General features: G+C 39.4%; 1 protein-coding gene across 11 annotated transcripts in view; it reads left to right on the top strand.

Moving 5' to 3' along the window:
* Positions 1–16587, top strand: part of LOC127570293 (RNA-binding motif, single-stranded-interacting protein 3) — a 950275-nt gene extending 933688 nt beyond the window's left edge. For 7 of the 11 annotated variants that reach the window (XM_052015693.1, XM_052015696.1, XM_052015692.1 and 4 more), the window contains 3 exons: positions 4817–4897; positions 8151–8278; positions 10643–16587. In XM_052015693.1, the coding sequence (XP_051871653.1) occupies positions 4817–4897; positions 8151–8278; positions 10643–10649 (216 nt within the window). In that variant the 3' untranslated portion in view covers positions 10650–16587. Of the gene's footprint in view, positions 1–4816; positions 4898–8150; positions 8283–10642 lie in introns of those variants that run through there. The other 4 variants (XM_052015698.1, XM_052015702.1, XM_052015697.1 and 1 more) reach the window with 2 other exon arrangements.
* Positions 16588–17685: the final 1098 nt, after the last annotated feature.

Below are 17685 nucleotides of genomic sequence, written 5' to 3'. Positions count from 1 at the left end.
CCTCCTGTTCCTTTCCTCCACTCGCCCGTCATCCCCTCCCCTCCTGGCTCCACGTATCACCTACCAGCTCCTGTCCCACTCCCCTCCCCCACCTGATTCCATCAACCCATCATCCCCTCCCCATTTGGTTTTACCTTTGACCTACCATCTTCTATCCCACCGCCAATGTACTGCTATATAGTGTGCAATCTTTCCTGTTCTCTCTCAGTCCTAATGCAGGGTCTCAACCTGAAATGGTAAATTGTTTTTTTTTATTGTCACATGTACTGAGGTACAGTGAAAAACTTGTCTGGCATACCGTCCACACAGATCAATTCATTACACAGTGCATGGAGGGAGTACAAGGTAGAAACAACAACGGAATGCAGAATATAGTGTTACAGTTACAGAGAAAGTGCAGTGCAGGCAGACAATAAGGTGCAAGGTCATAACAAGATAGATTCTGAGGTCAAGAGTCCGCCTTATCGTACTAGGGAACCATTCAATAGTCTTACAACAGCAGGACAGAAGCTGTCCTTGAGCCTGGTGGTACGTGCTTTCAGGCTTTTGCATCTTCTGCCCGATGGGAGGGGGGAGAAGAGAGAATGTCCGGAGTGGGTGGGGTCTTTGATTATGCTGGCTGCTTTATCGAGGCAGCGAGAAGTGTAGACAGAATCCATGGAAGGGAGGCTGGTTTCTGTGATGTGCTGAGCTGTGTCCACAACTCTCTGCAGTTTCTTGCGGTCCTGGGCAGAGCAGTTGCTGTACCAAGCCATGATGCATCCAGATAAGATGCTTTCTACGGTGCATTGATAAAAATTGGTGAGGGTCAAAGGGGACATGCCAAATTTTGATAGGAAATTTGAGAAAGAATAATTTGCAGGGCTATAAGGAATAGGAGAAGGGAATGCAGACTTCTCTCCAAGGAGTTAATACAGGTTTGATAGGCTGAATAGCCTCTTTCTGTGCAATAATGACTACATAACGGCAAAGGAATGTTGGTAAAGAAACAGTGAGCAGATTCTCTCTGCTTTTTCAAGTGTGAAATAGTATTCAGTACAAAAAGTACACATTAAAGGCACTAACTAATTTGCAGAATGCAAGAAATATAAATAATTTGAGGAGGACGGTGGGAGACCTGTGAATTGGGCAAATACAAGGGAGATAAAACTGAATGTAGATGGGTAAACAGATTAAAAGGAACATTTTGTAGGATTATGGGGATAGAGCACAGTATTAGGTGTAATTAGACAACTGTTTCAAAGAGCCAGAGCAGGCACAGTGGGCCAAATGATCTCCTGCAATGCTATGTAATTTAATTACCAATAATTACTATGGTAGCTATCAGTACAGGTGACCAGGTAAAATAATGAAGTTTTAAAATGGTCAATGCATAATTAAGATTAACAATTTACTTGGCTAATCAGCAATGTTGCAGGCCTTGGGAGCAGTTGCTATCCCAACATGGCAGTGAAGAGCTTTAGTCATGTCAGTTCAGTCATATGTGGGAATAGAAGGACACACTGAAGGACCACAGATATAACGCAAGAATGACCATTTACCAAAAGGGGTCTGGTCTACAGAAGGGTCTCCCTGCTATCAGCGAGACCAAGTCATTACCACCACGTCCCACTGGCCAAAGATATACTCCCTATATTGCAATATGTATTCCATCCATCCAGAGACACACTAAACATGACCTTTACCGTGTGATAACTTGAAGAAAAGTACAGCGAGCAGTACTACTTACTACAGTTGACCTTTTTTCCGCCTTACTAAAGCCTTTGACTCCATCAGTTACAAAGGACTGTGGAACACCCTCCATATTATGGCTGCCACTGAAAATCATCACATTTTACATTTGTTTTATAATGGGATAATAGCTATGATTCTAACATTTGGATCAACAACAGAGCCAATTTCAGTGAAAACTAATATCAAACAAGGTTGTGTTATTGCCCTAACACTTCTCTCAATCTTTCTTAGACCATAAGATATATGAACAAAATTAGGCCATTCGGCCCATTGAGTCTGCTCCGTCATTAAATCATGGCTGATTTTTTTTTAAATCCCATTCTCCCGCCTTGTCCCCGTAACCCCTTACCAATCAAGAACCTGTCAACCTCTGCCTTAAACGTACCCAATGACCTGGCCTCCACAGCCCTCCATGGCAACACGTTCCACAGATTTGCCACCATCTGGCTGAAGAAATTCCCCCTAGTCTCAGTTTTAAAGGGACGCCCCTTCATTCCGAGGCTGTGCCTCAAATCCTTGACTCTCCCACTAATGGAAACATCCTCTCCATGTCCACTCTATCTGAACATTTCAGTACCCAGTAGGTTTCAATGAGATCCCACCTTGCTTCTTCTGAACTGCATCAAGTACAGGCCCAGAGACATCAAATGCTCCTCGTATGTTTAGCCTTTCATTCCTGCGATCGTTCTTGTGAATCTTCTCTGGACCCTCTCCGGGGTCAGCACATCCTTCCTTAGATAAGAGGTCCAAAATTGCTCACGATATTCCAAATGCGGTCTGACTAATGCCTTATAAAGCATCAGCAGTGCATCCTTGCTTTTATATTCTGATCCTCTTGAAATGAATGCTAAAATTGCATTTGGCTTCTCTACTACCGACTCAACCTGCAAGTTAACCTTGAGGAAATCCTGAGCAAGGGCTTCTGAATCCCTCTGCACCTCTGATTTCTGATTTCTCTCCCCATTTAGCAAATAGTCTACACCTTTAGTCTTCCTACCAAAGTCCATAACCCCACACTTCCCTATGCTGTATCTGAGCATATATCTGAGACTTCTTTGCTCACTCTCCCACACTGGCCTCATCAGTCACTTCAGAACCCATAGAACTGGCCTGGGAGCAAATCGTCGTCAACCCCGAGAGACAGATCGGAAGATGGATACTGCGCTGACATAGAAGCAATTAGACTAATGAGGAAGATTCTTCAGATCCTTCAAAACAGATGCTTAAAATCACTGACGTTGGAAGTTTCATTTCAGCTATCCTTTAATAATGTATACATAAAGAATGTGATGGCAAATCAAGTGCCAATAGGGAGTAATTACATCAAATTTATTCTTACTAAAATATTGAAAAAAGTATTAATGAGCAAGGGTCAAATTCAGCTTCGGAGACTATATTTCTCTAATATGTATTCTGGCACTTCAGTATTTTGTTTAATTGGCTCCTGGGGCTGGACAATTGCTGGCAAGTGCCAGCGATGGATAAATTGCCAGCAAAGGACGTTGCTCCCATCTCTAATTTCTCCTAAACTGAGGAGGGAGTTAGGAGCCAACCATACTGGTGGGCTACATATACGCCAGGTAAGTTTGGCAGATTTCCTTCCCTGAAGGACATTGGTGGAACAGTTGGGTTTTCATAACCTTCCAGTGATTCCGTGGTTACCATTACTGGGGCTAGCATTTTAATTCCAGGTTTATTTAATTACTTGAAATTAAGTTCCTCAGCTCTAGTTTGGTATGTCTGATATATAAATGGTAGAACGTCTTTTGATGTAAATTTAGATTCCATTCTTTAAGCAGACAGGAAATGCCTCCATCACTTAACATTTAACCATTAAAAGTCGTAAAGTACACATCGCCACATTTGAAACAAAACTTCCAGATTTAATGCAGAACCACAGCACCCTGCCTGGATCTTACATATGCCTCTAAGTTCTTAGTCCAAATCCTACACCTCGGTCAGTTATTTGTACCTAAAAACAAATCTGCATTGTCTTTTGTCTTTGGGCATTGTACCTCTCTCCCCATACCTTGTAGTTCAAATATCTATCATTTGTGTACTTGAATGTATTCAATGACTCCATCTCCACAGTTCTCATGGGTTGAGAAGTCCAAAGAGTCACGAACTTCAGAGGAAAAAAAATCTTCTAATCTCCATCTTTAATGGACAACTCTGCTCTCAACCTATGCCCCCTAGTTCTAGAAAACCTCACTTGAGGAAACATCATCTCAGCAGCCACCATCTTGAAAAGATAGTATAGTTACATGTTTTGTATATACCCTTATGCAAATATAGTTGTTTTAAAGCTCAGAAATTTTGAATCATTTCATTTGCCATTCTACTGTCACAGACATTTACTGTTTTACATGCTCTCTAATTTATGGGATTGCTTCCTTCTCAAGGCATTAAAACTGTTAAAGAATGATTCCAATGCATCTCTGGTAAGTGAGCTGTGACTGACAAAATCAGAGTGAACAGCACTTGTGATTTCACTGCACAGAGCATCAAGAGGAAAACTTTACCCAAGTAACTACAATATTGGAAACTTAAATTTTAGGGGGAAGTTACAGTAGATAAAAGACAGAAAAGTAAAACTCATGTTACAAGAATACAAATGGATAAGATGAAGAAAAAGGGAGAAAATATTTGATGAGCAGAACAATATTTAAATTCACAGTGCTTTAATTATACTTTTGATTGTTCTACCTTTAATGTTACGGCACCAAAGTGACACTGCAGGAGTTTGATTGAATGATGTTTGTAAATGAGCAACAGCCCAAGGGGACAGGAATTTGCGAGCAAGCTAAGAATTAATTTCTTCTGATTCAGTTTGACCATTGGGAAATTATAGAATGCCAAATATTTAAGCCATGTTATCTGGCATATATATATATATATGTATATAGAAGCAAGCATAAATAGATATTCAACATTGCAAGACTGGTGAGAATTTAATATCTCTATTTCTCATCATTCTTTGATTTTCTATAATTTCTTGCAACACGTTCAACTTTGAAAATGTGTTTTTATCATTGCTTAATCCAAGCAGGAAAAGTTCATGTAACCTTCTGTACTTTTGCAGTACATGACTGCTGCAGCACCTATGCAAGGGACCTACATTCCCCAGTACACTCCTGTGCCTCCAGCAGCTGTCCCTGTTGAAGTAAGTATATGGATCTTATGCTTCTGGATGATGCATACCTCGTTTGTGTAATTATTTTAACACAAAATGTGACAAAATTTCATTGCAACCTTCATAATTGTTACCAAATACTCTCCTGGCAAATGAGGTGCAAGTTTTTGTTGAATGCTTAATAATCTTTCCTGAAGTAAGTTTGAGCAGTCTTAGCCTAGTTCACACAGAGGTGTTCAAGTTATCTGCAGTCTCACTTGGAGAGGTCACAAAATGATTAAGGCTGCCTCTATCACTTTAATTCATACAAGGCACAGGTCATAGGCAGGGATTGTTGTGTCTCACCAGGGAATATTCATTACTTTCTGCAAGTACCCAGAATCAGTCCCCTTGGAATAAGCCCAGGGCTCAATTCATACAGGATATCCAATTTCCTATATATAAGGATTCTGTGCAGGACTGCCATTTTTTAATTAAATACAGGTTCTGCTGTGAAATACAAGATTGTTGGCAACCCTACTCCTCCAGCCTCCCTCCCCAAACCTTCCATCTTCCCACTATCTCTCCTTTGCCCACCATAGTTACCCATCTTGCAACCTCCCACTTTCTCTCTCTACCCTTCCCACTGCTTCCTCACCACCTCCAGCACCTCCTTTCTGTTTCAGGAGGATCGGAAGATTATGGAAAACACTTCTACAAGGGGATCAAGAGAAAAGGGGGTTAGTGCAGCTCAGTGGAGCTGAGGTAAAGATCAGCTAAAGTCTTATTTGAATGGTGGAGCAAGCCACTGAGGGGTGGGGTGGGGGGAGAGGATTGTAAACAGCCTGCTTCTGCTTCTATTTCCTATGGAACCTCTATCCCTATCTCCCTTAGCTACCTGCAGTTCATTCCATCCAGACCTAGTCGCTTGTTTAGCGCAGCCAATCTTTCTTCTTCCTCCTTATCAATTTTCACTCCATTCATCATCTCTACCACCTCCCAATCTACTGAGATTTTGACAGCATCCTCTTCCTTAGTAAAGGCCATTACAAAGTAACCATCCACTATTTAAGCTATGACTGCTGTCCCTATGCATAAAATATCTTCATTGTCCTAATGAAGGCAGGCACGGTAGTGTAGCGGTTAGCACAACACTATTACAGCGCCAGCGACCCGGGTTTAATTCCGGCCGCTGTCTGTAAGAAATTTGTACGTTCTCCCCGTGTCTGCGTGGGTTTCCTCCGGGTGCTCTGGTTTCCTCCCACATTCCGAAGACGTACGGATGAGGAAGTTGTGGGCATGCTATGTTGGCGCCGGAAGCGTGGTGACACTTGAGGGCTGCCCCCAGATCACTCAACGCAAAAGATGCATTTCACTGTGTGCTTCGATGTACATGTGACTAATAAAGACACCTTACCTTATCTTAATTGGTCACTTCTTAACATTACACCGTCTTATAAAGACCTTCGGACTCCCTTTTGTGTTGACCACCTTTTTCTTCTTATTCTCTCTTTTGGCTTGTACAATTTTCCTTTTCACTTGTCATCTCAGCTTATTGTAGTCAGCCTGGTTCTCACCAAATTTAGATGTGAATCCCACACCCACCTGTTTTTCTTTTGTTATTCTCTCTCTCCTTTTTTTATTCAGGAAGTTCTGACTTGCAGCTCTTTACTTTTCCCATCATTCGAGAAACAGAGTTGATGTTACAGGTTTACGACTGTTCATCAAAAATAGCTTACTTTCTCTAGTGCTGTGCTGTCCACTCACATTGCTCATCTGAATTTTCTGTCTCCGGCTTGTTTGTCCCTTTGATGAACAAAGCTTGGTCTGCTTCCACAAAAATTTATCATAACTTTACTTCTCCTCTGTTAGGTTTACTTCGGGGAAGACGAGGTGAGCCTCTGTTTCACTGCCTCTTCCCGGATGTTAGGTGTGGCTAAATTAATAGCACTCTTGCCTCTGAAACACCCACTGAAGACCCACTTAGATTTAGATTGACACCATAGATTCCAGAAATTAAAGGATATTGTTCCAACATTGTTTCCTGAAGTGTTTCTGATCAGTGTTTAATGTAAATTAATAACATACTTAAATTTTCACTCTTCAAAGACCACTGATAAATTTACTGTCCATTGCTATGTTGACTGAGAAAAAGTGATGACATTTTTATTGAAAGCAACTCTGAAACAATGTGTTGATGGAGCTTTACCAAGGATGTTGAGCTGATGCATCAGGAGAGCTGTAAAGGGCAGTAATCAAGGCTAAGAAACCAAAGTTGTAATTTTCTGAAAAATTAAGAGCCAGACACAATAGAGTCCTAAGTTTTACATTAACAGAAAAAGGAGTTAATAATTTGAATACAGGAACACTGATTAAAGATAAAGTTCTTTACCTGAGGCGACACTAATGACTCAGTAGCTGAATAGGCATGGGGCATACTGAACTAAAAGGACAAGGGCACTTACAGTTTCATCTGCAGACTTGTAGTGAATTAGTTGAGTCAAAAATAAAAGTGGTGTTGCTGCCTGCACAGAAACCCACGACAAACCGAGGATAATTTTGATTTTGGAAATACCAATACAAACCATGAGAGGTGCAAAATGTACTGCATCACTTGTTTTACACTTCGATGAAAAGTCAAAATGGGCATAGGTAGGATAAATAGTCAAAGCCTTTTCCCAGGGCAGTGGAGCTAGAACTTGAGGACACAGTTTTAAGGTGAGAAGAAAGAAATGTAAAGGACATCTAAGGAGTAGGGTTTTCCACACAGGGGGTGGTGAATATTTGGAATGAGTTGCCAGAGGTGGTGGTGGAGGCAGATACAATTACAAAGTTTAAAAGGCGTTTGGATAGGTATCCAGATCGGAAAGGCGTAGAGGAATATGGACATAACACAGGCAAATGGGGTTAGCGTAGATATGCATCATGGTTGGCATGGATGAGGTGGGCCAGAAGGGTCCGTTTCTTTGCTGTACAATTCTATGATTATATGACCTGTGTTATTATGTAGTTATAATAAAGAACTACAGTTCCCAGTAGGCAATGCAAGGGGTCACATGGGGGTACAGGAAGTGGCCGTAAAAAGAGAGGGAAAGCAAGCCAGCCTGTCTGATGTTAAACCCGTGCGAAGTTTGTCTCTTGATGAAGAACAAACATAACATGACCCACATTCCTTTTTGAGGGGGGGAAGAATGCTGTCTCTCCCTTTGCAGAAACTGATGCTCTTGCAGTTTCGTGGAGGATTGTGTCACCAGACTGGAGGTGAGTAATGGTCTCAACAATTTTGCTTCCTTCCTAACTTCAGGGTGTTGTTGCTGATACCTCCCCACAGACGGTAGCGCCTTCATCACAGGAAGCCAGTGGCCAACAACAGCAGATACCAGTGGAAACAACCAATGAACATGCGCCTACCTATTCTTACCAACAAGCTAAGTAAGTCATCTTTCTGGTGTTGGTGTTGTCAGTGAAAAGGCCAAAGGTGAATAAAGGATCCAATAACTGAATGAGATGCAATCTGCTATAGCCAATGATTTGAGTAATTTATAGTCATACAGCTGACAAAACAAACTGAATGGTTAGCAGCCGACATTTTGTTTTCTGTTTACAGGAGATGGGCATCGCTGGCAAGGCTGGCACCTAACTGCCTTGTGGCCCATTTCACAGGGCACTCACATTGGACCACATTTATTTAGGTCTGGTGGCGGACTGTCTATGTAGGGCAGATTCCCTTTCCTGAACGGTGTTAGTGAACCAGATGGGTTTTTATGACAATCCAGTAGTTTGATGGTAACTTATTATTGATGGTAGTTTTATTTTTAATTCCAGAATTATTTCTTAATGATGTTAAATTCACCAGATGTCAGTAAATCTTCAGACTGATACTGGGAATGGGTGAGTTGCTTTATGACGAAAGGTTGGATACACATGGCTTGTATCCACTGGAGTTCAAAAGAGTGAGAGGGGATGATTGAAGCAGGGATCTTGACAGAGTGGATGTGAGAGGTTATTTCCTCCTATCGGAGAGTCTAAACCAGGGATACCTTTAAGAGATGAAGTGAAATGCTTTTTTTCTTCTGAGGTTCATGATTCTTTGGAACTTGCTTCTCAAGGGCAGGTGGAAGCACTTTCAGTATTTTTATGGCAGGGATAGATGGATTCTTCATTCACAAGGGAGGGAGCCAAAGCTACAATCAGATCAACCACAATCTTATTAAATGGTAGAATAGGATCAAGGGGCAGTGCCCTTATCATGCTCCAAATTTGTACATTTGGTTGCTTTGGTAATGGCATTCTTATTCATCACTCTGGATCAATGGTTCAGGCTCCTAGTGCTAGGCCACTCTGCTACTGTACCTAAAGAATCATCAGTACTTTGCCCAATGCTTCTTTCCGTGAAATCCTTGGAAAAAAAGTGCTGCCAAATTGTTTGCACCAGTGTAATATTAAAACTGCCTAACCTAAATAAATGTGGTCCAAATTGGTATCCTGATTGTGAGAGATGCTGGCATTGGCAGAGACAGCCATCTCCTATGAACAATGAAACTGATTTTAGGTTTGATCTATATTCTTAAGACTTTTATTGTCTGCTTCACAAGCTGGACGTACAAACAGAAGAAAAGGACCTGATTATGAATTTTAACTTTCTTGAGTCCAGTTCTCCTCCTATAGTTCTTCTCTGAGCAATTACTTCTTTAAGCTGAGTTAATGGTTATTGGGCACATTGTGTTTTGAACCAAAAAGATGCAGGAGACACAGTTTCATTTGCTGACTTGAGTTTTGCATTCATATACAATGATTTGGGGGAAATTTACAGAAAGAAAAATCAGGATTATATTGGATTCGACTGTTTTAATCAGTTGTTTAACATGTATAGTGTTCAGTACACCTCAAGTGGCTGCACAAGGAATGGCCGCTTCCTAGCTTTTTGGTTCGTCCATCAGGTGAATACGTGTTTTTTCATTGGTTGGTTTGGCCACAGGTATCTAATAGGTTTCCTGATTGGACTATTGTTAGCTAAGGAATACCTCTTATCTCAGGTATAAAAGGTGTCGTTTTTTTGTTCATCTCTCTCTTGCTCTCTTCCCCGCTGGCCTGAGCTCATCTTTAGTTCCTTTTGTCTCGGCTCATCTCCCAGTAGTAAAGCTAGTGCCATGTGCTCTGTGACTGTTGCTTTGTTTTAAACTTTTCCAATAAAACTGTGAAGCACCAAGTTGTTTTCAACTCATTCCTGGACTCCTGAAAGCAAAAATAACTGGATCCGACAATTACTTTCATTTACGGATCCTCCCCAGCTACGGCCAGATTCTGTTCCTGCAAACCATTCGCAACCCGGACAGTTTGCAAGTCAGAAATGCGGCTGCAAACTGAGTTCCCACAAGGCAGAAATCCATCTCGCCAGTCTCCCGAACACTCGCTTGTTCATAAGCCAGTCATTCGTAAACTGGGAGGGGGGGGGGTGGGGTGTCCTGTACATTGTGCACGGTAGTGTAGCAGTTAGCGTAATGCTTTACAGCACCAGTGACCTGGGTTCAAACCCAGCCACTGTCTGTAAGGAGGTTGTACATTCTCCCTGTGTCTGCGTGGGTTTCCTCCCACATTCCAAAGGCGAACGGGTTAGGAAGTTGTGGACATGCTATGTTGGTGCCGGAAATGTGGCGACACTTGCGGGCTGCCCCCTGAATGCTACACAAAAAGATGTATTTCGCTGTGTGTTTCAATGTACATGTCACTAATAAAGACATCTTATTTCATTACCTCATCCATTGTATGCTATCTGAACTTCTTCTCCCTCCGCAGACAGTAAACAGGACTGAAAACAGGAATCGTGAGCTGAAAATTGCCTTGAACCAGGAAACTTCAGTGAATATGAAGGTGGCTTCCAGTTTGCACAGGCGTTAAATGAATGCTTTTTATTTCCTACCTTACCTGACAAAAAAAAAGTGTTTTTATGTGCTGTGCAAATGGTTCAGTGATGTAGTCTGACAGTTTAATTTTGCTATAAAAGCTTATTTTTAAAAGAGAAAGAAAATCCCATAAGGGGAATTGTTTTGACTTTTCATTCAGATGAACAGGTAAAATATAAATGATTTGTATGTTCAGATAGACTTAGGAACTGTAAGACTGAGAAGTTTGGAAGAGGAAGGAAGCTGCAGTGTTTTAGGAAAGTTTAATAGTCTTCCTCTGATATTAAGCTACTCTTTTTTTCATGTCTTTTATTAATTTGTAGGTTTTTCAGAAACGTTTAGCTAAGATTTATCTTGACTCTTAATTGCCTTAATTTTGAAGACGTCAGGCTCTCAAAGCCAGCTGTCAACATTGCGTTAGAAATTCTAGATTGAAATTATGTGCTTGGACCAAGTGGTTGGTGCAAGAATTTGATAAAAGCTTAACTTTATAGGGAGGTAAAATGCTAATAAGCTGTACAGGTTAAAACAAAAAAAACAAACAAAAAAAAATTTGTTGCTTGAATTCTTTTGCAGAAGAACATGGTTTTATTGATAAAGAACAAGGGCGACTGACAAAATCTAAAAAAAAATTGCTGAGACTTTTAATGAATTTTGTCTTAAAGCAGTGGAAACTGACAATTTGCAGAAGGCAGAAAGCATTTTGTGATTTGAAAAAAAACTGTATTGTACAAAATACAGTTTATCGCTTAAGGCAGATTGTTTTATTTACGAAGCGTAATTGCTAGCAACAGAATTAGTGCTTTATATTTGCAATCTTTTTTATTAGCTTAATTTTTTTTTAGTCTGCTTTGCTTGTCACCTTGCAGATGCAAGCTAAAGAGTAAAAGGTGCGAACTAGATAAATAGGAGCTTATGGTTAAAAAGAAATCAAAGCAAAAGCAATAGATTGAAGAAATTGTGGACAATTTCTGTAGTCTTTAATTTTCATAGTTGTGGATCAAATGCAGCCTAAGGATGGCCTATTTTATACCAAAGATGAAGTGACACCCTAAAGCAGTCAAGAAGCTAGAGATTTTTTCTGTTGTTTTTTTAAATCTTTATTTGACCTACATGGCCGGACCAGTTCTTACTTTATTTTCTTTAAACTTTTCTTCCACTGGTTACTCTCTATAACACATACACAGTAAGAATGTTTATCTAAAAATATTGGTGGTGCACTGGTATTGGGGGAAAGAAATCCATGTACATCAAAAGAAGGATTAATTCTGTAAAATACCAATTTTTCTGTCCTGACTTTGGCCTTAACACTTGTTTGTAAATGTGCATTATGTGTTACCTTTGCAAAGTTTATTACTTTTTCGGTCTTCCTTCATACTTTATGCATCTGGATAGCCCATTTATCTACCTCAGTCTATGCCATCTCCCATTGTGCTGAGCAGCTGTTATCCAGCATTTTGCAAAGCTTCAGTTCCCCCATGCAACCTACCCAATCTTTTTATGTGCCCAGCGTTTCTTGTGTGCAGATTGCCTCGACGGGGCAGTGATGAAGGTACACATCAGGTCTTTAGCAGCCTCGAAAACGTTGCTGTATGCCCAGGCTTGGAGATTTTGTTACTTAATCATGCAGGCAATTGTAGCAGACAGAACAGTCACTGCCCCAGTGGCTTGTCACTTTTATACTTAACTAAAGACAGAATCTGATATTAAAAAGTTCAATGCATTTTTTGTAAATTAATGGTATGACTTTGTGCTATTGATGGTATGTTTACTGTCAAATCACAGCAGATAATAGACTCCATTTTTTTGGGATCTGAATAAGAAATTATATAATTTTAATGGTGGAAAGATATCGCTATCTTTGATATTTGTATGGTGTCACATGATACCTAATGGAAATATGCTGTACAAATTATGAAATTCAATCTCCCATTCCAAAAGGTAAATATTACTCCAGCAGCATGCCACTGCTGTTGTTAAGCAGTGCAGTAGACACTGCATTTATTTCATGGCTGCATCCCCTGCAGAATTTTATGATAAAGAGAGCAAACATTTTTGGGTTAACAATGGTTCTGATTATTAACATTCTAGATGTGGTACGTAATAAAAAAACTGCTCTTTCCCTCCTGATTTTGAGAAAGATATTGCTGACAATCAGGTTTTTGAAGTGAGGGAGAAAAAATCAGGAGGAATAGGGTTGATGTGCTGGGGCATATGATTAATGTACAGGAAATGGGGTTTAGGGCAGATTTTGCCAGTAAACAGAACCAAAGAAAGAAATGTGCTGTAGTGACTAACAAGTAATTCGCCTCTCTCTAAAGATGCAAAATATGTGCCTGTTCTCGTCACAAGCCTGGATTAATGTCAAATGGATGGACTCAAATCATGTATTATTACATTTTAAACCCCAATTCAGTCCTTTCAGAATGTGATCTCTCAAGATTTTTATAGCGTGTTTAACAGTATCCATTTTATCTTCTTTGCAAGATTTGAGTCTTCATCATTAAATCTAATAAATTAATATTTTACAGACTTCCTGCAGGATAGATCAAATGTATGGAAAGCAAAGAGTGTACCTGCTTTAATAATTTCAAAATATATTCCAGCAGAAGTGAGGTTAATTGGACCTTGTTTTAATTATTTTCTGACACCAGATTAACTTGGATAATTTTAAGGGCCTATTTGATGGTTATTTTAAATTACCACTAGTCTCCTTGCATGTGCTATTACATTCCCCAAAATATGTTTAAAGACACCTCTCAAATGTTGATTAGAAAATTAGCAAAGCATAAATTGGCAAAAATCAACTTAATCTTTCCAATTTCATCTGTGGTTCTTAAGGGCGTTCAATGGGGTTCATCAGTGGAAAGGCGAATTATTTTCTTTCTGACTTACCTTGATATGGAATGGCGGGGGGAAGGAGAGAGTGGAAGCACTGGCTTCCTCTTACTGGCTTCACAGCACGTGGGATGTGTGGCTGGCACGTGTGTTCTCACGCACTTCTGTTCAGTGTCATACTCCCTTCCCAAGAGCCACTGCTGGCTCAGATTAATCCACAACATATTGGTGGGCTGCCTGAGTTAAATTTGCTGCAAACATTTAGATCCAGAAACAGATCTAAATGAATGTTCCATCTATTTCTTTAAAGAAGGTAATGTTAAACATTTGAAGGGTCTGTAATTTTGTTCTTATTTGAAATCAGATATGCATTATATTGAATTCTTGTGGTAGTACTATATAACATATTCCCCTAAAAGAAACTGGATGATGCTTCATTCTCCCATTTTTTGATTACCAGGTGTTATGACAGGCTGAGCTTACTGGAACCACACACATCACTGAAATGTACAGGTCTAAATTACATATCTGTTCAAAACAGCACCTCTTTCAATTCTTCTAAGTTTCTAAACAAATGTTGTTTTGCAGATAAGAGAGTAGATGTTGAATTTTTGACAATTGATTCTTTCTTGATTATGCAATGGTGTTTTGGACCATTATTACTCAAACGGACATGAATATAATGGTAGCCCAATGAAATGGAATGAGTGCAATATCATTTTAGACTTTCCCCCTACTGACTTGATGTGAGGACCAGAATAATGTAGCATTTCCTGCCGGGAAATTGAGTTTAATCTAAGCTGAAGGAAATGTGCTAGAATTCATCTTTGTTGAACAGCGAGTCCTTGCAATCATTTTAACCAAGGGTCCATAGTAAATGTGACTCCACAGAATTAACTTGTCCTAAATTGTACATTTCAGGGTTAAGGAGTCATCTTTTGATGTTAAAGATACATAAATAATGTATCACTTCTATTCAACTGATAGTACCCGTGAAGCTAGGTCACTGCTCGACCGATGGCCTACTTAGAAAGAGCTGTACTGTAAGTATTAATACAGTATCAGCAATTCCATTTTTTAAAAACAGATTGGCTTTGGCGGACCAATGTGGTACGTCAGTTTGAATTTCTAAATATGGACATTTGATAAATAATAGGTGCTGCTAACCAATCATGAAGTTTTATTTTGAAGTGTGTACGTAAATGTGTTTATGCGAGAGAGATAGAGAGATAGATAGAGAGAGAGAGAGAGAGAGAGAGACACTATTGCCTTTGAGGCTCTTCAAAGCACTTATCCCCAAATTTGTATCTAATTAGTGTAGAGATATTTGTATTGTTATTGGTATCCTTGTTTGTCATCAATGTAAAGAGAAAACAAATCACAAAGTAGAACGCTAATCAGACATTCTATTGCATTAAACAATTTGCACACAAGACATGCACATCAAGTTAGCTTTAAAATTTTCTGTTTGCTCTGGCAGTTTCTATTCAATGTTATCATGGGGTCATTTTCTGCTAGTAATCCTCCAGTTGCAGTGTCAATGTTACATCCACAGAAAGCTTTAAACAGCAGAATTTTAACTTTTCTGAAGGGAAACTCCCATCCAAGTTGCCTTTTCGTTAATAACCGAAGTGCCCAGTGATGGTTAGTTTTCAAACCACCGAGAATTGTATTTGACTGATTCAAAAATAGCATGAGCTTGGGCTTGATATTTGGCTCACACACCCTTAAGCCAGACACCTAAGATTCTGCCAAGGTTCAGGGTTTAGGCCTTTGAAACATTTCCATATTGACTTGGCATGTTTGATTGACCAGAGTGACTCCCAAGAAGGCTCACGTTTCTTTGACAAAGGATGTGTTAAATAACTGGAATGTGAAAAATTCAGTTCCTATTGTGGGTGTAATATCAACACTGACTGTCAAGCTGTGACATGACTGGAGAAGGTCCCAGTTTGAGATCCTTCAGGAAAGTACATCGACATACCAGTTGATAACCTTGTTAAATTAGTACATGCAGATGTTGAGACTGCTCTGTGTATCAATTCAGATCCATGCTGCTTTGTTCAAACACAAAGGTTTTCATCATTTATAACCTCACAGGAAAAAAATGTTTTTCTGTCTTTTCAAATTCTGGCAGGCAGAGGTCAGATCAAAATACATATTTAACCTTCTAAGTTCTTTGATTTTTTTTTGAAAAAGAGATTACATTTCCAACTTGGTTTTTGCTTGTTCTTAGTAATAAAGTGATATTTGGATGATAAATATTTGACTCAACTACAAAACTAATGCAGTGTCAATTCTTCGAAAAGAACCTTAACAGTGATGAAGCTACATTTATTGTCCTAAATTGAATTAGGAATTAATCAAAAAATAGTTTGCTAGGCAAAGAAAGTGTCTGCCAGGACAATCGATAAATCAATTAGAAAATACACTTCCTTTGGAAGCAAGTTGTAGTAATGTTCATTTTGGAGGCACCAGCTGATTTTGTGATGATCCCACAGTCTATGGACATTTAGTCAAGAAAACAAAACAAAACTTTCTGGTTAATAAAGCTCCTCACATCCAAGTAGTGTGTTTTAATGTTGCTCATTATCATGTAGGAAAAGCTACAGAACTTGGAGGGTTAAATGCCATTCCTTTCTGTCTGGTATTGATTTTTCTTTTCATTTGTTTCCAACCTGCACAGGGAAACTCTGTAACCTGGCCCAAAACCAGGGTTGTTTCACCAGTCATTAAATTATGAAACTTTTTTTTAATTTATGAAGACCTTATTTTGTACAGATTTTTTCATTTAAAAGAAACTCATAGAGATGTCTATAAGATCAAGAAAGTTAATTTTTTTAAACTTGTGTTTCAGTTGTGCCACAGATGTGCTGGGCATCACTTTGTCCAGCAGTTCTTTCATTATCTGTTTGCTCCTGGAAATTTATGTAGATCAGTGGATGTTAGGTTTAAAATTCTGTTTTCTTTGAAGAAGCTTTCAATAAAAAAGAAATCTTAAAAAAACCTTGTTCGAGTGTGTGCTTTTCTTGTTGTATACTTAATCGTTGCTAGGGTTAAGCCACCATCAGCATCCTCGCTGGCTAGATGTCAATGTGCCTTTTTTTCAAAGTTTATCATCTTTCCCACCATCAAACTAAATTCAGCACAACTTCCATTAAATTTTAAGAGATTTTTACCTTCCCTTGTCTGCTATTAAGATCTAATTTTTTTTTCATCTATTACTGGACCTTGAAGTTTAACCCTCCCATTTTCTATCTCTGGAATGACTTGCTGAAGTGCCGTCTTCACTTGATTCTTTCCATCCAACTCAAATGTCTTAATTCTTTGGCCACAAAATCCATGCTAAGCCTGTTGATTCTCTTTATACCAAACAAATAGAATGAAAGAATCTTGTTTTCATTTACATTCTTTTCCTGGTTTCATTCAGCTCCATCATATTTCCTCATCATACTTTCAACCCAAAACTAGGCAGCTCATTTCCACTGCTTTGCCAAAGGACAACCCCTTTCACAAATTACCATCACCCATTATCACTCTCTATATTTCCAAAAGCCATTTAAAAAAACTCTTCTAACCGTATTCAGTTTCTGCTTTTCCTCTGTTCATCATATTTCATTTTGAATTCGATTTAACAGGAGTGAGGAATCAGTGACGAGTGGCTTACTTTTACCAAATAACACAGGTAAATGATGGATGGCAGTAATTCCTGGCAGGAATTCCAGCATAAAATTGGTAAACCCCTTACCAAAATGATCCTGACTTCCACATCTGCACTGATTTCATCTGGATCCAGTTAGAGGAGATATGGTGTAAACTATCTGCCAACACGCTGCTAAGTCATGAATAAACGTAAAATAGATCGCAAATTCTAGATGTGTCACAATCAGTGACTTTAAGTTTTGGAGCCAATGGATTACTCCTTTATTACTCTCGTTTAACAGGTGGCAGTGAGTCTGACAGTATGAGGGAGATAGGCTCAGAATAATAGAAGCACAAAGTCATTTTGCTATATGTTGGATGCTTGAAGGGAACCATCGTGCATAAATTGTGCAAAGTATTTTCATGACTGGGCTACTGCAAGGGCTACATGCAGTA

The sequence above is a fragment of the Pristis pectinata genome, chromosome 5, assembly GCF_009764475.1.
Source record: "Pristis pectinata isolate sPriPec2 chromosome 5, sPriPec2.1.pri, whole genome shotgun sequence".
In the NCBI taxonomy this organism is placed as follows: Eukaryota; Metazoa; Chordata; class Chondrichthyes; order Rhinopristiformes; family Pristidae; genus Pristis; species Pristis pectinata.
This window is presented reverse-complemented; position numbering and strand designations above follow the sequence as displayed.